This window comes from Lutjanus erythropterus, chromosome 4 (assembly GCF_056507025.1).
Source record: "Lutjanus erythropterus isolate fLutEry1 chromosome 4, fLutEry1.hap2, whole genome shotgun sequence".
Lineage (NCBI taxonomy): Eukaryota > Metazoa > Chordata > Actinopteri > Lutjaniformes > Lutjanidae > Lutjanus > Lutjanus erythropterus.
In genome coordinates, this window is record NC_139320.1 from 25,479,768 (window position 1) to 25,506,328 (window position 26,561).

Here is a 26,561-nt window from a genome sequence, read left to right on the forward strand (position 1 = left end):
GTGACCTTTCTTGCATCTTGGGAGGAGGGGGTGGGGGAAACAACTCACTTCAACCATAGATTGTATATTAAATAGGGATTTAACCTATTTAACTCACTTTTTGAACTGCAGTGCTCATTTTTGGATGTGCTATACATTGCTCCTTTAAGCTGTCATGTTTATCACATGGAAATTTTCACATTATAACAAGACAAACAGTATGTTGTTATAACAAGAAAAGTTTCTTACTATAACTTAAGTTTTTATGTTGTAACAACTTTAAAATCTTGTTGTTACACAAAAACATCTGTTATAACAATAAACTTTTCATTTTATAGTCTGATACTGATACATTTTTCTTGTTCTGGTGTGGCAGCTATACGCTTATGTAAAAAACCAAGGATGCAACTACTAGAAAAAAACAATTCAGATCATATAATGACAAATCTCTGAAAAAGACAAAGAACAACCACAATAGTCTCTCGAAACAACTAAAGAGAGAAGTAGTTAGAACAATTTAGCTTGGAACAAAACCAACCTGACAGTTCAAAAAAAATCTCTTTTTTAAGAGACCAGGACTCTCAACTCCCAACTAAAAGAATCAGCCCAGTGTTGAGGTGATGAACACTTGTTCTTGGATTATCTGTGATGGGTGTATAATTAGTCCTTGGACTGCTGAGCAAGTTCACAGAGACCAGCGCTGGTCCCCAGCCTTGAATTTGATAATATGGTAACTAGGAAAGTTTATGCCATGAAAAATCCTTGGAAACTGAGCAGAACAAAACAGCTCCAGAAAAAGCCGAATAGTCATGTTTAGACCTCAAATACAACACATCACCACTTGTGCTCTTATACAAGGTCTGATCATTTGTTAATGTTTTACTTTACAGACATCAGAGAATGAAAGCGTGCTCAGACTCACTGTAAACCTGCAGATGTCCTTTGAAAGCAGTGCCTCCTCTTGGATTCTCAGCTTTGCATTCGTAAGTTCCCGAGTCCTCCAGCTGAATGTTGGGAATTTCCAGCACGGCCTGGGACTTCCGAAGTCTTGCTTTTTTGGGGATGTTGCCATTTATCTTCCTCCATGTGATTGTTGGCACTGGACTGCGAGGGGAGAACAGTGGGATTATATACTCAACAGTACAGTGTAAAAGAGATCAAGCAGTGTTTACACACAGTATAGGCTGTGAGCGGCAAGGCTGCAATTCACTACTGATACTAAACACATTTTTTGTTTTTCTCTAAACTAAGAAAGGACGCCTATTATGTGCACATATTTTTTTCCACATAATTGCAGAAAACATCACATCTCTCCTATAATGGAATTAACATATTACTCTGCCTACTTTTTATTGTGATGACCCACTGGAAGATGCAGACATGAAAAACAACATTTTCTTATTTCACTGGGCAAAATGTTTCTCTTTGTTCCTAACATATTTGGAGTGATGCACATAATTGCCTGGGGGAGTGAAGAAACAGGGAAATTTGACACCCCCCTAAAATTGCCATAGATTTTCAAGTCTCCACTTTTCTGTCTGTAATTACATGTTCTCAGGTGGAGGTACAATTCACTGTATTAATATGCATAACAGTAAAAACAGACATATATTGATAAATTTGCACCCTCTGTGCAGCACCGGAACACAGTGCTGTTTTGCACAGCTATTCACTGTGGTTACCTTCATTAAAGAGCCTAAAAACAACACCAGGCTGCTACAGTATAACTATACACACCTCTATACATTATCAGACTGGTCCCTTATGGAGCTCAACTCTTTTCCAACTTTTCTTTTCTCCTTGAAATACATTGCAGTGGAAACGCTGTTGTGTATCATTGATTGTTACATGACTATGTCAGAGGTGTGACAGAATTATTACTAAAATAGTTTCGGCCTAATGTAATTGTAACCATTGCCATCGGAATTATAACTACCTCATGGAAAATCATACTCCATCTGTATCATCTAATTAAAGCATCATCTAATCAGTCTGTCACATAAGCAGATATGTTCATTTTAGGTTGTTAGAATAGTTCATTTTAATAGCGACACCAACAGCGTGCAATACCATTGTGCATCCCTATTGTATACAGTCATAGATTAAACTCTATTAATATTTTCATGTTCTTTATCTTGATATTAAAAAATAACCAATTAAAACAATTAAGCCTTGTATACTTTGTTTGTCTTACACTGCAAATAGTCATATTTATTGCTTCATCAATCTATTTATGAATCAAGTTACCTATGTTACAGAAATAATTGTTGTGGGAATTTTTACTACAAACACTGGCAATGATCCACAGATCCCAGAAGTCCTTCATTTGCAACTGAGTATTGACATACCATAATGAGTATTTAATGTTAGTTGTGCTCTACGTGTGAATCGCTGACCTTTCGACCATTTGATGTGATATATTTACTGTACCAAACGACCTACACATTAGTCTCTGGGTTCCAGAGGGACAGTGTGAAAATTCAAATCAGGTCATTACAACAGCCAGAGAGATTTGTATGATTAGTGTTCAAGCAAAGCCATCTATCCCTGTTTATTCATGGGCTGCCCTATGGATCCTTATGATAGATGACTTGCACATGCAGAGAGGGAACGTCTTACTATGTACTCAGTATCAGCGGTGCTCTTGTATGACAACTAGATTTGACAGGTGTCTGAGAGATGGAAATGTGACACCATACAAACCTCCAGTGAACCCATCAATCATTTAGCCAAGATGGAAACGTTACATCCCTGAGTTTTTTTTTTTTTTTATCTGCTCTAAATTCACAAGGACATTGAAGTGCTCTTGGCTGCAATGGACTCAAATTAGGATTCAGAGCAGGTTTTGTATTAAACAAAGCAACCCCCCCCCCCCATTTTTTCATTGTGGACAGGAGTTTTGTGTCACATATTCTTTTTGTAGACTATTGGTTCAAACATTTTCTTTTACTTTGTATTTTTGAATGGCGATCTCATTACCTTACAGCACACATTTAGGTTTCCTCACATCACTGAGAGTGTGAAGTCCTGTCACTAAAAATGAATGTCCGGAATGTTTGAAAAATATTGATTCAGCCATAGCTTTGATGTCCATGTAAAATGTGGGAAAGCATATTTGTTTCTTAATATAACATATATGATGATGTATGATGACACATTCAATTGCAATATTTTCACTTGCCATGTCCCTGGCAAAGTTTTATCCACCTTTTTCAATCATTCATTAATTAATTAATTAATCCTGTCAAATAATGTACAAAAGCTATTATACATACTTTACTTGGAATCTGTATATGCCCTCTCTTGACATGTTCAAAAATAAAAAATAAAATCTGTTTTAACAGAAGTGTAATGTCTTCTAATAGTGCCATTACTTGCCATTATTTTTAGTCCTAATGCATGTATGATTAGTATCTGTTTCTTGTGCCTTGGTATGTTTTTGTGATGTACAGTGGGGTCAAACAATTTTTAAAAAACATCTAATTGTGATTATTCTGACTGATATTTCAACCGTGATATGATTTGCAATTTGTGAATGATCAATTTTACATCATTATTCTTATTTTCACTGACAAACATTAAAATAATTACAGTGTGATTTTTGCAGGGACCTGCAGATGTTTTCTTTAGTCTGTAGAATATGATGTGTAGGCCAGTGCATCCTTGCAGCCTGACAAAATTAAACTGGAACACTACATGTAAGTTCTGCCACTAGGGTTCTCTCACATTAAAACAATAACAAAATATGTAGTTTGATGATGTTGTTGAGTGGTGTGGGATCATGGGAGCTGCTTTCTTTACTTGTAAACAACCATCATAACTGATGAAAATCTGTCATGACTCAGGCAAAAATCGTGTGCATGGGAACAAGTTACACAAGCTGTAAACGCACCGTTACCTTGAATAAATTATGGATTTCTTTGGCTTTGAACATTGTTGAGTACATTTGGGATAATGTAGGTACACAACTCAATTGAATATAGAACACATCTCTGGTATTGTTATTCATTTTAATGCCGAAATATCAGACCTTATGGCTTTAAAAGGACATTTTGCCAAACAATTATTGTGCCCCCTGTGATTTGAAAAATGCATATTACGATTTTGATAAAATTTCAGCAATCATGTGTGTTTTGTATTGTGTTTCTTGTGTTTTGATATGTTTCTGTGATGTATTTTTGTATCTGTTTCTTGTGTTTTGATTTGTGATTTTTGTATCTGACTGTTGACAGGTACTTTAAGACTTATTTTTTGCTTCCCATCTTGACTCAGAACTCTGTGGCAGAAGAGATATTGTACCTCAATGGGTTCTAGGGCTGCAACTAATGATTATTATTATTAGTTATTAGTTGTTTGATCTACAAAATGTCAGAATACGGTGAAAGTCTATCCGTGTTTCCTGAAGCTCAAGGTGATGTCCTCAAATGTATTTTTTTGTCCACAACCCAAAGATTACTGTCACTGTCAATCAGATAAAATTCAAATCTAAGAAGCTGAAATTAGAGAATTTTGACCTTTTGTTTCTCAAAAAAATACTCATTAATTGAGTATCAAAATAGTTGGCAATTAATTTAATAATTGATTCACAATCGATTAATCAATTAATTGTTGCAGCTCTCTGCAGATTTTCTTGATAAAATAAATAAACTAATTAATAAATAAATAACTAAAAAAGTAATCATTTGTACAGCATCTCCCCATCTGTAATACAGACAGCTATACATTTTAATAGTATGGTGAATCAACAATAAATATATTCCCATACAGTACAGTTACTAGGGGCAAAATCTGAAGCCTGGTGGCCATTTGATCGTACATCCTCATTTTAATGTCCCTGTGGGGTGAAAGAACAACTTACACAATAGTATCTGGCGCAGAGATTGAATCAGGACTCATGAATAGAGCATGCAGTTGTTACGAAGTCCTTCCTTATATGTTATTGATGGAGAATTTTGCACAAGACCTTTGCTCCAGCTAAACTCTCGACTAGCCAGAGAACAGAGCGAATCTGCAGAGACCTTGAAGGGCTGGAACATGAGGGTGAATCTTCCCGAGTCCGTGGCAGGATTTCTCTTTGCAGGCTGAATAATGAGTGCCAGGCCTGTACGTGTTCACAGGACTGGGGGTGGCCAGGAGGGAATAGACTAACTGAGTTTAGAGACGAGAAGCTCTGCCTGTCAGTGTCTTCTGTATGAAACTGTTGGCATTAACTCCTGAACTCGGAAGCTCCGGTGCTGTCCAATTCATCAAAGTGTACAAACCGAGTATTTCACACCCACATACTATCAATGTGTTACACACTGGAGTTTATGTAAGGTGTTACAGTTTTCAATTTAAGAATGTGCCCATAGGCGAGCTCCGTAGATTACATCTTAATTAGCAGTCCACACAACTGCTGTGCCCTCATCTGGACTGGTTCCATAATAAAAGTAGAAAATTAAATCTAATACCAAAATATAAAGCGGAATTGGTTTGCTTCAGACCATTAGGATCTAGATATTATCCCACCATTTAGTTCATTTACTAAGCTCACAATTTCTTAGTCCTTCCAGGAAATTCAAGACATTATTAGTGAGAATCAACCCGAAACAGAGAGACACATTGCAACTGCACCAAAACAGCTGTCTTTCAAAAGCATTAGCCATAGCACTAAGAGTATAAAATGTGTTGTCATTAAGAGGCACTCTGTGTTGCTGCTGCCGATGTTGTCTTTGTGCTCCTGTACGGCTCAATGAGGAAAGTAACTACAAGGGTTTCAAGAGTTTGATTCCCTCTGGGGTCACTGAAAATAAAAGTATATCCTCTACTCTAAGGCAATTTGGATGAAAGCATCCACCACACGCCACATATTATATTTTAAGTGGAAAGGAGTGGGAGAATGTGTAACCCATCAAATGTACAAGGCTTTTTGAACCACAATGAACTTCATACTCCAAAATCCCTTAAAATGAATGCAGCTAACAGCACTGCACTTTGCAGAGTTTCTCATAAATCAGACTGTGAAGCCAACTGGGGTTTAAATTGAATTTGTGCTGCTTGAAAATATGTAGTTAGTATATCATCAGCTATAGATGGTTGTAATCATGGAAATCATTTATGCTTTATCTTTAAAAAATAATGGGTGTATGACCATGTGTTTTTCATAAACTGGCAATAAAGAAGCAGAAAATGAGTAAATGAGAACATCAAACACAATCTTAAAGTCCTTTGTTGTTTGTGTCCATGTATGTGAATGTTTCATGACTATTTCATGAACTACTGTGAATCTGGGCTGGAACATTAAGCATAAATTAAAATGACAAATTATTGATTTATTTAGTTTCAGTACACAGTACACTGTGAACAACCAGTAAAGGATGTGAAACAGCAGAGTTTCTGCCAGTCTTTAAAAAGTCTTAAAAAAAATTAGGCCTCAAAATGTCTTAAAATGTCACAGAAGCAAGCAAACTATCTTAAATACGCTCGCGACAGGTTTTAAAATTGACTGGATTATGAAGTTAACATTACTTGTAATAGTTGCATTGACTTCAGTCTCGCTTTTAAATGCATTTAAAATAAAAATAATTAATAAATTGTATTGATCTTGCTGTAATAACTGCAAAACTAACCTCTCATGACACCAATAAAAACAAATGCAAACTGTGCAGCCCAATCAGTATTTATCGGCGTGCACTCAGCTGATATGATGTGGTATATGAGCTAACGTGGCATCTTCATCCTCTCACCTCTTCTAGAAGTAATGATTAAAAGTTTTTTCTCGTAACATTACATAAGTTGTAGTTAAGACACCTCGAACAGGAGAAAACAAATCTTTCATCAAACAAAGCTGTTTTGCTTCAGATTTCAACCTCGAAAATGTCGATTCTAATCTGAAAGACGAACAAATCAGCAAACTTGAGATTCAGATGATGACAATGAGCAGTGACATATTTTGTTTTGGATTGTGCTCTACAGTGTATTTGGTTTGCAACTCTGACTGCTTATGAATGAGCTAATATAACGCAACTTTGGTCTGTCTGTTGACAGCTCGCACGTAATCCAGGAAAAATGCCTGTTGATCCTCGTTAGGCCACAAATAATTTGTTTGAATACAGTCCTGTTCACATAAAATATGTGATAAGCCTATTAGTGAAAAGAGCTAATGATGCCTCTTCCCAGCCAAATTTGTACTTGGTTTTATTTGTATTTTTATGTATATGAAATAGAGCCCAACCAATATTTGTGTTGGCTATTATCAGCCTGATATTAGCCCGTCACAGCTGTAACTGTCTACATTGGGATCCACATATATGTTGTCTGATATGTGCTGATAAAAACCTTTTTTTAAGCAGAATATAATGCAGATTGTTTTTATTTGTTGGCTTAGTGAGTGGCATTTTAAGTTTATTTGATCCTTTTTCTAAATTCAAATTTAAAATATACATATATTTTGCTCTATTTGAGTTTTTAATAAACTTATAGTTATTTATAATAATTTAAAAAGTTTATTGTTAAATTATAAAATATCCTGCTTCCATTATATATCTTTGTTACAAATGTTCGACAACTAGTTTGAGGGATCATTGCAAAAAATGTGCATTTATGTATATATTCACAGGGCACAACAATAAGGATTGCCTGCTTGTGCAGGGCAAACAAAAATGGCATGTTGGGCTTGTAAATCTGGCAGCTCACCGGCCCATTCGTGTAAGAGGTGAAACTAGAATTCAGCACAGATTTATCTTTTTCTGCTTTGCTTCAGCTGCATCTCAAGCAGTGTCCTTGTTCTGATTCATTTACTTAAAAAAGATTAAATGACACTTACCTTTGGTCTTTAGCAGTTATTGGATAACTGCTAATAAATTTGTACAGGGGCCAGTAAAAACTGACTTTGGGCAGGCAGATTTCTAACGCACTTTTTCGACTGGGCAAACAATTAAAAAATCTTAACACTGAACACTGAATCTATATTCTGTGCAAAGAATGTATATATGTTGCTTTATTTTATTTTGTTTTATATTTTTATCCTATTCTCTATTTGATAAATAACCTGCAGTGCATGTAACTACAACTCTCGTTTTGTCATGCAACTCTGTGTTGTATAATAGTAAGAAATTACTGTAATAACTCGAATGTCAGACAGTATATCATTATCAGAATTTTTTTACTCCATCAACCTGAAATATCCAGTATCAGTCAGGCCGCAATATGAAGTTATTTAAAACAATAGAAGTACAGTAATGCTCCACAATAGTAAACAAAGGTTAACATAATGACTGTACTTTCAAAACAAAACAAAAAAAGACCACTTACAAAATCGTAATTAGTAACTGGCTTAACAAACATTATTAAAATAACATCGTAAGGTGACTTGAGTTCAAAGAGGACTGCTTTTTATAGTTTTCTTTCATCTTCATTGCCTCATTGTTTCCTTTGCCCTTGACTGCGGCCTGCAAAGCACCGTCACCGGTAAATATCACAACAGACAATCACGTCAATGAGCTCTGGCATTCACACACAAAGAGCTTTCCTGTCCCGTTGTAGGTAGTGGTGCCATCATAAATATTGATCAGCAGGAGAACAAAACCCATTTTAACTTCATTTTCAGTGCTATATAAAGACTGGCATTTCTTAATAGGGTGCATTGATAAATCATTCATCTGTACGTAAAAGGGTAAGTCACTGGGATCACTGTCTGACTGAAAGCCATCAAGCACAAATTACTTCATTGAGGGAAGCACAGGGCGAGGACGCCTCGAGCTGTTTGGCTGTTCTACAAGCATCCAAAAACTCCCGCTTAGCTTGATGGGAAAAACTGAGGGGAGCGAGATTATAATGCAGTGTCTATATATTTAGGAAATGACTTGCTATAATGTGGATAATTAATTGAAATCAAGGTAAACAATTATGAGGTCCTTAGTCATCTGTAGATTAGAGACTGTTTGCACTTAAGATAGGAGTCAGCAATGAATAATTCATGCTGAATAATTATAAACAAAATGAGTGGGGGGGTTGTTGAGGAGAAAGGATGATAAAAGATTATGTTGTAAAATGAATTCTTGTGATTTTAAACACCACTTCAACCTTGAAGCTTGTAGAACAGATTCAAAATGTTTTGTAATTATTTTTTTATCTGAGTTTTCAAATATCTTAAAAACACAGGTGACTTCTATTTGAGTCCAAGGACACTTATTTTATTTCACTGCAAATTTCTCAAAAGCAGTTCCTGAAGGAGAAACCAAAATTGCCACCTAAAGTACTGATATATGTTTGTATGTAGAGAAAACCCTTATTATTGCTAAAATGTTTTAAATAATTATATTTATAGTAGTGATAAAATAGGAGCAACATATTTGCTCAGTTTAACCATAAAAATATCAGCTCCTTCTACAAGATTATTAATGATTTCTTGCAACTCATGAACAGACACTCTGTCAGTGAGCATGAGGCATTAATATGAACTCTACCTAACATGAAACTGGCCCTGAACAGAAATGTCAAAGCAGGACAACACTGCTGTAGCATGTTTCCTTAATCTCTGTTGACATATCATGGTTACTTAACAATAAATTACAGTAAATATATTTCAGATTTCTCCTTTGAAAGGCAGTAGTTTCGTGAACGACGGTGCTAGCGACGCTAACTTTAGTAACTGTGGCAAGTGGTTTGGATTTTAGTCTCTGCGGACAAAAGTGTGTTTTCCCTCCTGGCGTACCACTATTACCAATTTCATTTTTTTTCACAGACATAACCTTGGCTTTCTACATTCATAACAGACCCTGAAAGCACCCAGGAAACACAGATACATTAGGGCTCTCAATTATGAGAACACATGGGTCCCTAGGGCTGAATTCCCCATTCAGTCTTCCCCCCGTGCGCTAACATGCCATCTAACAGCCGAGCTCCGACGCTGCACTTCTCTACACTCACTTAACATCCTGCCTGAAGACAAGATATGCCTGGTTCCCATTCAAGGTAATGGAATAATGTAATTTAAAGAAGAGAGGAAAACAAAAGGAGTATTATCTAAAGGATCTCTCAGGAACAGAGTTGCGACGGGCTGGAGTTTACCTTTCCCGGTGATTAATATGATACCACTGTAATAAACAACTTCCTATATTTTTGCAATATGTCTTTGTTTACTTACTTCCCCAGAGCGAAGCACTCCAGCCTGACAGTGACTCCTTTGGCAGCCAGAACAGACGTAGGAAAATGCACTTCAATTTTGGGCTCATATTCACCCATGACACCTGGAAAAGGTTAAGAAAGAGAAAATGCAGACGTTAGAACCAAACAGACTGAAACAGCTACTTACTCCCTATTTCCCATCATACTCATCTTTTCTTGAAGGTGCTATACACAGAGGCCGGACACAGAGATTTAAAGATAATAGGGATGCTCACTTCCTGTCGCCCTGGTACCTGTTTTATGAGTATGTAACAAGTAACAACTGAAGAGGAAAAAAATGAGGCAGCAAATATAAATTTCCAGAGGATTCCAGATGTATACACCTTTCAAAATACACACGGTGCATTGAATCACAGAGAGTACAGGTGTGGGACTGCACATTATGCACACCATCTGGCATCTTTCAACCATCCACCTTTATGATACACTGTTTATTAATGGGGTTGGTCATACTGCTGTAGATCAATTATAGTGCAACTGAATAATTATGTTTTTGATTTCTACAATAACAAAGTATACTGGACTTTACATGATATTTTATATTTTAAAGACTAAATGAATATATCTACTTGTTATCATATTATGTATTTGTCTCTACAAAGGCATCCTTCTGTTTTTGTGGTAGATTGGATGACTCCTGCTGGCCAGCACCAGGATGAGGTCCCAGGATTGTGGGTGGTGGAGCCTGGAGATAAATGGTCTCAGAGGGGTAGGGGGTGGTGGGGCACTGTTGCTAGGCCTGACAGCAAGGGAGCGATGAGCGTGGTCAACTTTGAAGTCCATATAGAAGTGGTCCTCCGACCAGTGCAGTCGGTATCAGCTCCGTGATGAACTCAGTAGGTCGTCCGTGTTCAGGACCCTGGGGGTTCCTTACAACTCTAATGGTTTGATGTCTGGACCTGGCTTCTAGGTCCTCCTGCTCTGCTTTCATATATTTGTTATCAGACTTAAGAGAGCAGCAAAGTGACTCAGCAAAGTCACTCTCTGGTCTCTGTGACATCCGAGCCGGGGCTTTTGGATTTGAGTTGACAGGCTGACAAATTTTTATTCAAATTTGTGATTCCCTGGAGCAGATCTGATAGCGGTTTGTTTGATTTAACCGATGCTGCAGTGACCATCTCATGGGTTTCAGCTGGCAGGCCAAACTTTTCTTCGTTCAAACAGAAGTCGGATGTTGTGTCTTTCTGCGTTGGCTTCTCAATCTTCGTGGTCATAGGTTTAGAAGCCAAAAAAATTTAGGTCAGACAGTGCAAATGAGTTATTTGCAGAGCTGCCTAACAAAATTTCTACTCCATTGTGTGTCTAGTCATGTTTTAGAAATAAACTTAATAATTCATAGCCAACTAGAAACAACTAACTACAAAATAACTACCAAGAAAAAAGTAAAGGAAAATAATGGCAAAAACACAATTCAAGTGTACAACTATTATACAATTTCTTAAAAAAGACAGAAAAAAAGAAACACACAAAGTCAAAATAACAACATGGGATGTTTCAGTTTGTGTAGCCAAGAAACAAGGTCTCAAATCCAAAATGTATATTTGCTTGAAAATGAAATAACTGCAGTGTTTTTTCTTCTGACATGCACTGAAAGCTGCAAGTAGGCAGATGTTGAGAGAAAAAGAACAATACTGGGAGGATTGTTGAGCGCCACCACTAGAGACGGCTATATGATATTTAGATGATATATAGAGTATACTAACATATCTCACATCTTGATGTATTCGGTGTGTGGAAAACAAAATAGGGATGCACTCTGGGACATGTACAGTAGTTCATGGACACCGAATCTCCGTATCACAACATAGAATTCTATTGCACAAATTTTACTCTTTGCAAGCTGCATAAAATGAAGTTACGGGGTGTATTGGGCCCCCGGGTCTTGAGTTGTGGATCACACATAATCTAAGATTTTTTTACGTTGCTTTATGTAGTTATGAACAGTTGGAAAACACAGTCCTGTGAGCCAGCATGTTGCCATCAATGCATGACCAAAAAGTCTGCTGCATAAGAAATGGTAGAAAAACAAACCATTAAGATGATGTACTAACAAACAACAGCAGGGAGAAGTAGTGTTTTGTCCTCAAGAATTAGTAATCCACTCCACAATCCTACAAACACATTGCGAAGGACACAGGTGATAACGTGTTATCAGTCTTGCTAAGTGCCACAATGACTAACACCTCCAATCTAAGTCATAGCCAGAGGACATGCTTTCTTTGTTTATTCATCTGTATGTTAAGGCGGCCATTTATATCCATTTGCCAGAACGATATGTCAGTTGGCATTGAGCACATTTGGAGCAACAAAGGAAAACACCTTCATCTGGGATCTAATTACTATTATCTGCCTTATTAAATGGGAGTTTGCGATATGAATATTACATGAGCGTTTCACCCTTTACACAGGAATGTTAAACGCACACACGAGCGTGGCATGTTGGCTCCACTGATGGACACGCTGCTAACCATCCACCGGCACCTTCCTGAATTCACAACAAAACAGAGCAGTCCATATGCAGTGCTGCTCCACGTGCGCTGTAACGTACATGATCAGTAAGACAAATGACCGGCATGACATTTGAGAAACCATAATTACACCTCCTACGTGTACCTGACACTTTTTATGTGATAAAATGAATGCTGCAAAGAAGGAGTGGGGTTATTGAATTGTGGCCCACTATGAATGGAAAAGGAGTTTTATGATATTTGTTCCAAAGAACTTTTCAATTTCAATCTCATTCTCAACATTTATGGCTCCAAAGCAGCCCTTCACATATAATGAATTTGCAATATTTCATTGGCTCATGCCATAGTATATTCAATATCGTATTCAGTCTCAGCGGCAAGACGTGATAGAATTGAGAGAAATAATGTCTGGGCTCTGTGTGCTAAAACATTACTGGCCCTCATTTGTAGTGCAGGTTTATATTTTATGTTCCAGTTTCATTTATTAATCACATGAAAATTACATTTTTCTGTTGTGCTTTGTTCTTCTGTGAACCAATTTCAAAGTATGACGCCTGTCTTGAAATTTACGGGCACCCCAAGCTTATAGCAGTGAAAAGTATGTGTTTTATTAGCCTTCTGATCCAGTGATAGATAGGTGCTTTAAGGTGCCTCTCAGAAGCACTAACGCAGGAGAACTTTTGAAACTTCAATAAGAAAATAACAAATACATAACTTCAAAAAGAAATGGAAGGTTTTTATGTTTTTACAAACACACAGACCTGCTTTAAAATACATTAAAACCTTATTAAATATTCATTAATGTAAACATTTAAATCCAAAGTTGTCACTCCCTTTTTATTTGTAAAATAATAAAATCATATTTCCCCATGCAATAGTAAAATTGTAATAGTTTTAACAGTCCCCTCTTGCTGGCTCCCTCTCCGTACACTTGACAGCTGTGCCGGTCTCCCTAATTGTAATTGGATTGTCACACCCCTACGCTAGTGCACACTGGGGAAGTCGCCCTAAAGGCACTGATCGTCCATCTATACTACATTAACAATGCAGCCATGTTTTATACAAGGAACATGATTAAGATTGCACAAAATGTTGTAATGTACCAGACGATCTCTGATAATGTGACTTTAATTATTGATTTGTGATGATTGCATTTTTAAAAAACATTTCTTCTTGGGGTTCGAGCGGCGATTTAACACGCAGGCAATGAAAATGTCACGTTTACGACTGCAGCGTGCTCTCAATAAACCCACTACATGGAAAATACTTTTTGGTGTATTAATGTAACTGTACTGGTGCTTTCTTGAGAGCGGAATGGGCACATTGAGGGCAAAGGACAATGAGTTGTTTTGACTACACCACTATGGTGGTTAGTAAAAAATCATGCTGACATCCAATATGGCTATGGGCCTAAGGTCCTCAATAACAATTTACAATGTAATACAGAAAACATGCCCATATGGAGACGACATGTGCCTGCAAACATTATGTTTCACTGATATTACTGTCAGCGTGCAGAGAGAAAATGTCTTATGACAACAATAACACCACCAGTACTCAAGTCCAACTGGAGGCTTTACCACTTATCGGAAAAAAAAAAAAAAAACAATGGTTAAAAGCCCAATCTGTTTGACAACATAAATTTGGTTTAAACATTTATATTTGGTATAAACACACAGTAATTTTAGATTTTAGTTACAGATGGATAATTCATAGTTCACTGCTGTGTGCAAATCTTCTAACTTAGATTTTGTTATTGTTTCATTTTACTCTGTGTATTAAATTATCTGTCAATCAGTTTCATAATGATAGCAGTATGTTATCAGGGACATTTTCCATAAAAATCACTCATTATAAGCAACTGTCTCAGAAATTGTGGCAGTTTTATAACTATCTGCCACTTACAAGACAGATTATGTAAAAATGAGCCACATATCACTATAAATAAAACCGTGTACACACGTACAAGAAAAATGGTCAGTCCTGCGTGGTAAACCAGAACGTAGGAAGCAAAGCTCTCTGAGGTTTGTGATCCTTTAAAGGCTGTTAACCTGTTAAGCTCAGTTCCAGCTGTATATTTGTATTCTGGGACTCTACTGATGTAGCTCTGCATGATTCACAGTTTTAAATAAATCATCATTTATCTTTTACCTACCCTCTATACAGCCTCTCCGATCATCCCCTGTTTGAAAAAATCTCTTTCTGACTTTCTGTGCTTTACTTATCGCTAAGTGATACTAAATGTAGCGTAGGGGTCGATGATATGGCCCTAAAATAATTAAAAAAAGATAACAATATTCTTGACAATATGTCAAAATAATGAAAAATATTTTCAGGGATATTAAATAAATATTTACAGGATTTTTGGCCCTCCTCATACTCCACAAGGTGCCTCAGCTTGAGCTGATGAAATTAGTTTCTTGTACTGTCCCCGTTTAATGTTAGAGTCCTCTTGCATTTCTTACATAATACTGTAGTTTACTGTCCATCTAATCTTTTGTAACCACATTAAGATTTGATTAAAAAATCTGAGCAATATAAGATATGATATGGTACACCCCCTACTGTAGCTGGTGTTAGCCGGTCAGCCATTTAGTTAGGAGCCCTAATAGATAACAATAACCAACACTTCCCTGATGCTCTAGTCATCTAATGGGACCGCTAGCTGCATGGCTAACTGAGCTACCTAGCAAACGGCAGCTACAGTTAACAGTAATAAGCACTTACTTCAGCTAGTCTGTCGAAAATGCTCTTTCTTTGAGATTTGCTGAACAACTCCCAGTAGTCCTGAGCAGAGTGGTCAAATAATTGAGCCATGCTGAGCATGTGGATGGGCACATCCCTGTGCTTCGTGGGCGTGCTGTGCCCAGATAAGTTCTCCATATAAAGTAATCTGCTCATTTCAACTCACTGCCAAAGTAGAAACAACAGTTGGAAATCTAGTTTTGACAGCAGCCTGAAGCCTGAGCTTTTTGCTCACAGTGATTTCTTTTACATCTGTTTATCTTATTATTTGAAACACTGGCATTTAAAATGGACACCCAACATTCACTACATTTACAAGCACAAAAGATTCATTGCATTGAAACAGTAGTTTTTCAAAGTTGCCTGCTGGTGGACTTGTTGTACCTTGTGAACACAGCCCCCATCTTTCATTCACTCAACCACCTTCTTGGTTGGCGTTGTGGTATCTGCACGCATCCAAAAACCTGCCGATATCCTTGTCTTTCATAATGTTTTATTGTAGGTGTACTTCTTCCGACCAGAAATGTGGGCTCTTCTTTTGTGCATGCATTTTTACTCCAGGGTGGCAAACTAATGTAAAATCCCATATGAGATGCATATTCTGAATGCACTGTATACATGTCCAAAGAATAGTCCTAAAACATGAATAATATTGGCTTGTTCCACCTCTAAAATATGTTCAAACAGAATTTGCTGTTTACATGACCATATCAAATTCAGAATATTGTCATATTCTGAATAATAGTAGAAGATATTGTGTGCATGTAAATGTAGTCATTGTAATGTTATATACATATGTAATATAATCCCCACTTTAATCAAAAGACTGTGGCAAAAGATGGAAAACACTTTAAAATTGTATCACAGACTGTGTAAAATATCAGAATGTTTTATTTACAGATATGCAATTTCACTGTAGTATTTCATTTTATTTTAACAAACACTCCCGAGTTCTGATCCAGAGGCATTTCAAAGTCATTGCCAGCCACAGTAATATTATGCACTTTCTTCTATTTAAACCGAACAGACAGATCAAAGGGAGAGTGTTTCTGAGATGAACTGTATGTCTGAATAGAAACTGCATTAGTCCTGAGTTCAGTGCTTAGCCCAGCTTTGCTCAAGGTGGAATTGCGAATTGACGATCAATGGCTTCCAGCAGGGTATAATGGAGCCCAGATGCTTGTTTTGATTAAGAGACTCATGGTTGGAGCTGACAGTGGTGAGCCGCACACAGATCCAGCCTGAACTGTCTACTGTGTAATAATCACTCACTTTTACTGAGGCACAGATTGCAGTATCTGATTGGTCAGATTCCAATGACTGAGGGGTGTGCACAGCATGGGAACATTTGGGTGTCTGCTGTGAGGTGTGCCAATGCAATTTTCGGCATTTTAGACCCAAATTCACAATATAGAAGGCTGCCGAACGTCATGAGATTTGCAGAGCGGGAGTTGCCAAGACATTCTTTGGCATAATGGACCTACAGCTGTAGAGATTTGATTTGGCCATGTTTCGTTGTGTTGCAGGTGAGAAGAGTGCCGTCCTTCAGCCCACATTACAGAGCCACATATCACAAGTTCATTCTTCCTCATCGCTTATTGCTGAAAAAATAACATCAACCATATTAACAAAGCAATATTAGCAGCTGCGTGTCCAAAAATGAGTACTGCAGTCCAAATTGCAAGCTGGAGTCATAGACAGTATATTAAATATGCTGATATCCTATTTGAGAGAGTTGTTCCTACCTGATCTCTTCTCCCCTGACTCAAAGCTCTGGCAGCAATTTGGCAATAATCCTTTGTCTAGACTGCAAACGTCACATCAACATCACACTTGTATAACAACAGCATTCATGCCACAATGAAGCATCTGTTTAGCATTTTAGCAGAGGTAAAGTTTAGCAGTAATGTTGTGTAGGGGCCGTAAATGTATGGTTTTCCCATGAAAACATTGCAGCAAAAGTCCAAGTAGTTCCCATGTCTTATTTACGAGCTGCTGAGTGAAGTGAGGGGGAGAATCTGTGGGATTAAACTGGAGCAGAGTGAGCACATCTTGTGATCCAGTGCACACTTTGCTACACCTAGGTTACAAAATGTGGATAAAATACATTTCAAATGCCTGTTTACTGGGCACCAGCCTTGCAATTACATGTGTATTGTTGAAAAAATAAAATATAAATAAAAGCTTCAGGTTGTGTTTATGTCCATGCAGCTGGGACACCAAACTCTTAATTAACCTGAAACAGGCAAACATAACACAATAGGTATAGAAATTTCAAAGGAAAAACAATCTCTCTGATGACATATCATGGTCATTTTATGTTAACAGTAAATATGTTAGAGATTTCTCTTTTAAAATGCTGCTGACAGACTGACCACAGGCCCTTCTGACTGCATTTGCATCAGTCTGTTGTTTGTTAATAAGAGACACAAACTAATTTCGTGTGGTTATGTGCTAAGTATTATGCCTGTCTCTGAGGGCCATTTCATACAAGGTTATGCAAATAAAGAGTAGGATCTTGCTGGAAGGGATGTAATCCTTAAGAGGTAAACTCGTGTTGCAACATTTAGAACAAACTTGGTTCCGAGGCACAAAGGCCCTTTCACAGCTTCGCTGGGGGATGTAATCTCAGTGGCTCTTTGAAACCTTGACAATGACAGGCACCTGTGTGAAGTGATGGACGTTTCTCTGTGTAGTCAGATGTAAAAAGCCTGTAGGTGAAATCCACACCTGAATCCAACAAACAGCTCCACAGCATGGCTCCTGAGAGGCTAGTATAAAAGAGCGAAATCCCATCCACAGCAAGGGCCATTGATTCAGTTAATTTTATGCTGGAAAATGATTTCCCTGATGGCCAGTTTCACCAAAGCACATTGTGAGTGAAGAAGGCTCCCCACACTAATGTTAAAGCATTGCTCACTATCTATTTACAGTGTGTATGGAATTCATAACACTCTCCACTAACATGGAGAGTGCTCAGTGGAAAGCAGGAGACCGCCCAACTTTTATTAACCTATCTGATCTCAAAATTTTTCTCCGGACGCATTATATTATAATAAAATGCACCAGCAGAATATAAAATATGCTTTTAGATTTTCATCTGTGCCAAACAAGTTCAGAGGGAGGAAACAGTGTAATAGAGCTAAAAAAAATAAATAAATACAAATCAAAACATTTTTACACTTTCAAATGAACACAGAGAGGTCTCTGGAATACTTTCTGTGTGGTTTATCCAATGAAATCCATTAGACTTGTCTGCCTAGGGCATTCATACAAATCAGGGCCTATCATGTGTGAGAGGTGCTATAAATCTGAGAGCCTCACCGTCGGTTTTCAGTGTTAGAGGTGTTGGAGGGCTCAGAACCCGTGCATTCGTCACCGTGTTCTTCACCAGACAGATGTAACTTCCTACGTCAGAGGGCTGCACCTTGGAGATGTACAGGTTTCCCGTGTCCTGGGAGATGAAGCGTCGACTGTCCTCCGCAACAAAGGAGGGGAACTCATTAAACACCCAGCTGTAGATGATCTCTGTAAAAGCAAGTGGAGAACATACAGATTAGAAAAAATGTAGCACTGATCCCTGTGCCTATTTAAAATTTATGTTCGTAATAGTCCTCTATGCACCTTGCCAACATCCTGCGCATTAAAAGTATATGTCTCCAGTGATCCTGACAACTCTGTCAGGGGCTGTGTCCACGAAAGTGTTTTTCCTAAGCCAGCGAATTTTTTGATTGTTTCCAACGGGAATAGCAAGTATTTACACTCTGCTACAAACGCCTGCAGCCAGACAGGGCGCTGAGCGTCTATTCTGTGCTGAGCATTTGGTGTTTTTTTTTGATTGGCATTTTACTTTGGTTAAAACGCTTTCCTCAACACTGTTGCCTTTTACCCAGCCACCCAATCACAGTGGAGGAAGGGTGAAACAAGCAGGCTGCCACAACCTGTGTGCTGCTTAAACTCCTTGAATCACACTCCATCCAACTTCAGCTTTTGAAATAAATGGTGGTATTCGCAGAGATGTTTCCTCACCTACAAAATTTCATGCACCCACATAGAAAGTCAGATCTGTCCTCTCTGCCTATGAGCTTCAGTCAGAGTAGGGACCAGAGCAAACTACTTTACCTTGCGCCAAAATTTTTAATTTCAGTCTTTGCTGATACCATAAACAATCTGAGAAAGTTCAAAACATAAATTAACTATTACTTCTGCAGGTTTGAGATGAAACAGTTCAGACCAATTGTTACTGTTGTTAGGTCTAACGGACTGTTGAAGCACAGCCTTCTTTTCTCATCACACTACTGCTAACTGTGCTGTAGCTGCCATTAGCAAGTTAGTTCAGTTAGCAGTCCTATGGGATAAAGTCTCAGAGGCCCATGGAGGCCGGTTGACAGGGAATACAGCACCTGAGGGGATTTAACATTACAGCTGCTCAGTCTGGACTGTGACTCCCGGGACAATGACGACACAGTGGGTTCAAGAAGGGGCAGGAGGCGTGAAGCGGTTCAAGAGTGAGTTTGTAGCTTAATTTGTGAGTACTCATCATCCATGGTGTTGATAAGACGGCAAGTATTTGTTTTTGTGAATTTGGAAACTACAGTATTTATTCCCATGTTTTAAAGAATGAGACTTGTGTAAAGTTATACGAAATAAATTAACAAAATGTTCAGCCTTCTTGCTGGTTGTTCCTGTACAATCACAGTGATTATACTTCTTGTTGTTCTCATTTAACATGCGGCTCGCTTTGTGCCCCAAAAATATAGATTTAAATAAATAAATTAACATCATAAATACGAAATGATTAATTGACTATTGGCTTGACCTGATGACTACTTGTCATGGTTAGAGTGCCCAAAATTATCTGAGTTATTATTGTTATTGCGTTTTTGTTCAAATGTTGCTGCTGCAGCTGTTGCAGGGCTAACATGGGCAAACTTCAACCAATCAGATCAACTCACCACACCAAAGCCAAAGCCTACCAGTAAGAGTTTCAAGTGCTAAAAACTTTCAGTGCCGTTCTTTGCTCCTCTGTCAATGAAGAAATACTCTACAGTTCAGATAGTAACTGATGCTTTCACAGTATCTTCGCTGCCTGCTCCAGAAGTTGCAATTGTTTGTTCGAGATGAGTCGTTTCCATGGACGCTTCTCACTTTCAGCACATCTACAACCACACCCACAGCTGTCAGTGGTCCCACCGAGGACAGATGGAGCCTGGCAAGATGGGTTCTTGCACGATCTTGTGAATCCAGCTGCCCTGCAAGGTAAGAAACCAGTGTGCCTCAGCTGAAACAAAGCTGCACCTCAAAGGCGCTTTCACGCGCTGCGAGCTGAATGTTTTCAGGAGAAAGCCTGACATTTTCAGCTGGGAAAAGCATGCTTTGGAGGACACGATGCCTAAGCCTCTTTATTACATTAAAACCAAACGAAAAACTGCAGCTTTCGTTCACATCAGTCTCTCCTTTAATGCTATCAGTAATGGTATTTACAGTCACTCCTTGCAGAAAAGTAATACGTAAGTGGCAAAAAATTATTCATCCAGAATAGCATAACATAGAAAATAACAACTGAATCACACAAAAGGTTTCACTGGATGGAACATTGAAACATCACTGTTAAAGAAAGCACATGATTTGATCTGACATGTTTATTATTGCTATATTCTGAAATATAGTTGGGTTCATCAAATGCTGTCATTAAAATATTCTATTTACTGTTGAAACCCATGTCAAACAACAAATATCATACATTGATAATTTAGCACATGGATAGTGCCACCACTGCTAATCACCGCTTAATACCTATGAAATAACAATAATTTAAACAAGTGATGAGAGAGGGGTTTACACAGCAACAAAGGATCAGCTTGTTCATCAGCATGAAACGAGTGCGAGTCTATAAGAAAATAATACTGAGGCCCCTAAAGATGAAAAAAATAACAATTAATCATGGCCTTAATGAGCCTGTTATTTGCAGCTAGGTTATTTTAATTAATTGGTGATACCATCAGAAAGGTAAAACTGGCATAATGATAACTGGGATTCCAGGGTGGACTGATTCCATGGAGCCTGGTTGTGTTTGTGTGCACAGAAAAGGGTTTTTGTGTATAGCTAATAATCTTTGAAAGATTATGAAGCTATTTGCATCTAGGTTGCATCTTTTATATTTTATTCATGAATAACAGAGTGCGATAGTGGGATATAAACTCCTGATCCTTGGCAGACTTGGCAGCACAGATGTGCTTATGTGTTTAGTATTCTTTACAATGCACGTCGAAATACAAATCTAATTGTTCAAAAAGAAAGATTACACAGTTGTTTAGAACAAAATATGTGGTTTTTCAGGAAAAGAGCCAAAAAGTAAAAGAGAGCCCGAAAAAGTCGACAAAGTGACCCTGAATAGGAAAAAGTAGGTAATAAAACAAACATGGATGGATGGATGGATGGAAAATGATGAAAACAGAACAGACTTTGACAGCAAGCTGTTTGCTTTGTACCTATTGTGCAGAGTTCTACACAGCCACATCCATCATTGTATTAAAAAAAGATGACTGTCAAACTCGGGGACAAATTAATCTATTCAATGTTGCCTAACAGTATTTCACAACTCTTTGATTCTGCATCCATAATCTGTCTGTTCTGGAGGGAGAAAAGGACGGCTTTATTTTCTTTAGACTATCAATGTCATCTTGGTAAATAATGAATAACTGCTGTTTCAAAGACGCTCAGATCTGAAGGATTTGAACTTTGTTCGACACTCAATGCGAGCTCAAAGTTTGTGGCTGCAATAAAGCAGAAAAGTGAATCAAAGGGCACGTTTCAAATACTGTATGTTAACATTCATTTGCAAAGTGGGCATCATTTGCTTAATCTACTGAGAGGACTACATGACACTGAGTTCGTTTACTTATTTTCTAGAATTAGTGTGAATGTGACAATATTCCATATTTGATATGGGTTATGTAAGCAGCACACTCAGTTGAGATATTTACGCCTTATTCCAAACATAGCATTTTCTATTTAAGACGTGGGGCATGCCCATATTATTCTGGTTTGTGGAGCATTCAGGATATGTGCCTAAATTAGTTTTTTTTAACCACAGTCTGTGGTCTTTTGCCTGTTGGTAAGTTCTGTGCATTGTAAAGACTTAGCCAACAGTTTGCAAGGCTGGGGTAGAGATGCATGCACAAAACAGTCCACATTCACAAAAAAGTCCACATTCCTGGTCAGCAGGAGAAACCCACCTACTTTTAAATGTAATGAAAGCCTTGAATATCAACAGGTTTTTATGTCGCCACGCCAGTGACAGATGTGGCCAGAGGCTGTCCGTCCATCCTGTTCTCCTGACCGTGATATCTCAGGAACACATGGACAGAATTTCTTCAAATTCAGTACAACTGTCCACTTGGACTCAAGGATTAATTAACTCATGAGCTAATAACGACAGCATTTCACACAAATGTCTAAAGGACAAAATAATGTTCAGCTCTCTTAGTCATCTAAATGGTGAAGACAGCATGTTTCTGACTAGAATGTCAATATAGTGATAAAAATACACTTAATACCTTTTTATTAAATTCCTAAAGTCTTCACTACACCAGTGTTTCCCCACACACACTTTGCTTGGGTGGGGCGCCCAAGAAATTAACAGCCGCCCAAGTAGACTTGGAGACTCATTTAGCATATTTATCTTTTTATCCATTGAAAGTATGATGCTATCCATGATTGATTAACTAAGACTAGTAGACGATCTCCCCTCGCTCTACCCCTCCCGCAGATGTTCGCTCTGCCGCTGCAATCTGTGTGACAGTTCCACTCTTCTCTGCACAGAAACACAGAGCGAGTCGCCTGTTTATGCCATCTTAAGCAGCTGTTCTGTAAAAACTTAGCGGTAAGCACACCTGGCTGGTGTTGATGTCATTCGGTACCACGGTGGTTTAAATCGTTTCAGTTGGTGAAGTCCTTAACAACAAGCCCCTTCCTAACAGCTCAGCTGCGAAGACGGAATTGTGGGTGAAAAAGAATCCAAAACGCGAGTTGTGTTTTTGGGCAACTTTACAAAATATATTGCTGATGAAGAAAGTCAACAGATCATACACATGCAGGGAGATAAACAGAGGGTGGCAGGCAGGGCGAAACCTGGTGTTTGTGTGCAGCAAGAGATTAGAGGTGTGTGTGTGTGTGTGTGTGTGTGTGTGTGTGTGTGTGTGTGTGTGTGTGTGTGTGTGTGTGTGTGTGTGTGTGTGTGAAAGGAAAAGTACAGTGAGCAGATTCAAGTAGTTTGTGAATAAACCCTGAAATAAGGTTAAGGGAAATAAAAACAGTGAAGTTAGAAACAACCTATTAGAAACAGGGTAATTATGAAATAATAATTACTATATAATATTATTTTATTATAACTAATGCATTAATTCATGATAAATATGTATTATTTATAAATCCCAGAAGGACCCCAACTTCCACGCTTAGGAAAAACTTCTGTGGGAAACACTTACGACATGAATCATATGAGTCTGGACAAACATGGATGTAAAGTGCAACTTGTCTGGTTCACTCTGGCACCACGAGACAGTGGTTTGAGTTGGATGTGCTTTGGTACGCTCTGAACGTGATATATAAAGTAAGTGGTAGGATGTAATTCATTACGTTCATTTATGCATGGCTGCATGTACACAGGAATATTAGTCAAATATTCATTTTCATTAGCCATGTAAACAGCTCAGCAGGATTTTTGTCTTTTTCAGAATAAGGGGAAAAAACTGAATATCTTGGGCACGTAAATGTCGTGAGTGAGAGAGACACAGGAATGGGACAATCCAGATTGTGACCTTCAACACAAACTAGACCAAGTGTACTCTATAAAATACAACATAAACTTAATATTCAACCTATATTCCTGATTTAAAATATAACACAGCATAAATGATGATAATCTTTGCTACAAAGAGTCATAATCATATATGACACAAGTTTCAACAGGTTTTATTCAAATGTCGTCAAACTTAAGCTTCATAAAGGTAAGACACTATTTACCAAAGACACATAGAAACTGATCACAAGGACTCAAAGCCATGAAATGGAAAATAATAAACTTTTCACATCTCGGTGATTCCAAATTATTTTCAGTCATGAGACCTATCTAATTTAAGTGGCATTTTAATGTCTTTGAATCCCACCACATCCAATCTAACCCAAACATTGTTTGAAACTCCCCACACAATCTGAATCATGATACGCTTCGACTCACTGAGGCATTCATCATCACATCAGCAGATTTTCTGGCTGTGGCTTTTCTTTCTTTCTTTCTTTCTTTCTTTCTTTTTTTTTTAAAGTTGTTTTATTTGTTGGAGATCATTTTTCATTTCATGTCAGCAATGTTGAGGAAATAAATCATAATCTTACCTGTTTTGCATGTAAGCGTAATCTGTACATATGACAAATAAGCATCAAAAAGAAAAAGGCTGAACAGCCTACTGAGGCTGGCCTGACATTTAATGATACCTGAGAAGTAAATATTCTAAAAACGTAACACTGAAGCTCAGGGAAAGCTCAATCTTTGTGCCACGTTCATTGATCTGAGGGATTTCCAGCACCTGTATGAAACCTGTGACTATTGGCTTTAATTTTTCAGTTAACCAGCAAGACTGTGCCACAAACTCCTTCAGCCAATCATCTTGTTGCTGTCAAACTTTAAATCAGTTCTCCTCTCTGCTCCTGTCAGCTGTCATTTCAGTGTGAAATCACTGCGATCCTCCTCCACCCCATTCCTCTCCACTTCATCATATCCAGTGCCCGGGTTGAGCTCTCAGTCCACTCCTCATCACGTCCACATCTTCAGACATTCTCTGTTCTATACCATTCACATCTTCATCACCACCTTTAAATATGATGACACCACAATGGGGTCTAATCACCAAAGACTTTTCACATTTATCATCTTTAATAAATAATAAATCCTGATTGAAATCTAGTATTTCAGTCATCTTGATGTCCATGTTATTGATGATGTTCATGTCTTCTTCATAGGTAAGTCTGAAAAAAAAAGACCTGAGCAATTTTCACATCAGTGTACCTATAAACTGTTGTGTTGTAATCATGATTAACTGGGCCGATGGTCAACAACCTTCAGCTCCGGAGCTGCATGTGGCTCTTTTGCCCCTCTCTACTGGCTCCCTGTGACTTTGACAGAACATTATATGATATCATCATTATCATAAATTAAATTATATATGTTTTCAATTTCATTTGTCACTGCTGTAGGCCTAAAGTGATTCATACATTCTCCAACTGAATGAAAGAAAACGTTTTAATATTTCACCAATTAAAATGTGCGTCATAGTCTGTCTACCCCTCAGCACTTTTTCCTCAAAATTTTGTCCTTTTTGTGGCAAAATTGTCTCTTTGCATTACTTCATTATGTTGGTAGTTATTTGTGAAAATAATTTCAATTATAAACATTTCAGTTAGAAAAAGAAAATGTGTATGTATCATGCATGCATAAACAATCACACGTGATTTCTGCCGTGACTGGTCAGTTTTTTGGTTTGTCCTTTTAACAGTAGACTCACCTATGAAGAAGACATGAACATCATTAATAACACAGATATCATTGTGACTGAAATACCTAAGTTGCTGCATAAATTACTTTATTGGTCTTACATTCAGTCGTGCATGAGATGCTGTTAATTCTTGCACATTCATCAAAGCATTACTTCAATGAATTCATGTTTTTTCTTTCATTAAATCATGTATGAATTTATGATAAGTCCTATACCATTCATATAAAGTGTTAGCCAACATTTTTTTAAAAGAACATTAACCAAGTTGCCTTATCAAGTACTTTGCACTCACTGCGTCTCACTGATTTTACCCTTTCAACTTTTTACCACAGAAACATAGTGATTAAATATCCTTTCAAGTGGCACAAGTGTCTCTTTGTAGATCAGATCTTTTATGTCTGTTTATCGTCTTTGGCTCATAATTGCTGATTTGACAACCTCTGTCACAAATAATTTAACAACTTCATCCAGACAACAAAAACAAGAAAGGAAAGGGTATTAAAGTCACTCACGACAGTGTTTCAACACACTAGACACTAGACTGTTGATACTGAGGTTATTTGATGGTATCTGATGTAAGACCTCATTGTTCTAAATTGCACTTTTAATGGTTGAGTGCTTATTTATATAACATATTCTGTATTGATCC

At 37.7% G+C, this 26,561-nt stretch overlaps 1 protein-coding gene across 1 annotated transcript in view; it reads right to left on the reverse strand.

The window, feature by feature from the left end:
- cntn5 (contactin 5) overlaps positions 1-26,561 on the reverse strand; it is a 169,005-nt gene that overhangs the window by 49,386 nt on the left and 93,058 nt on the right. The window contains exons 7-9 of the mRNA XM_084717428.1: positions 18,684-18,887; positions 10,106-10,208; positions 902-1,083 (exon numbers count right to left, since the gene is read on the reverse strand). Of these exons, the coding sequence (XP_084573554.1) occupies positions 902-1,083; positions 10,106-10,208; positions 18,684-18,887 (489 nt within the window). The remainder of the gene's footprint in view (positions 1-901; positions 1,084-10,105; positions 10,209-18,683; positions 18,888-26,561) is intronic.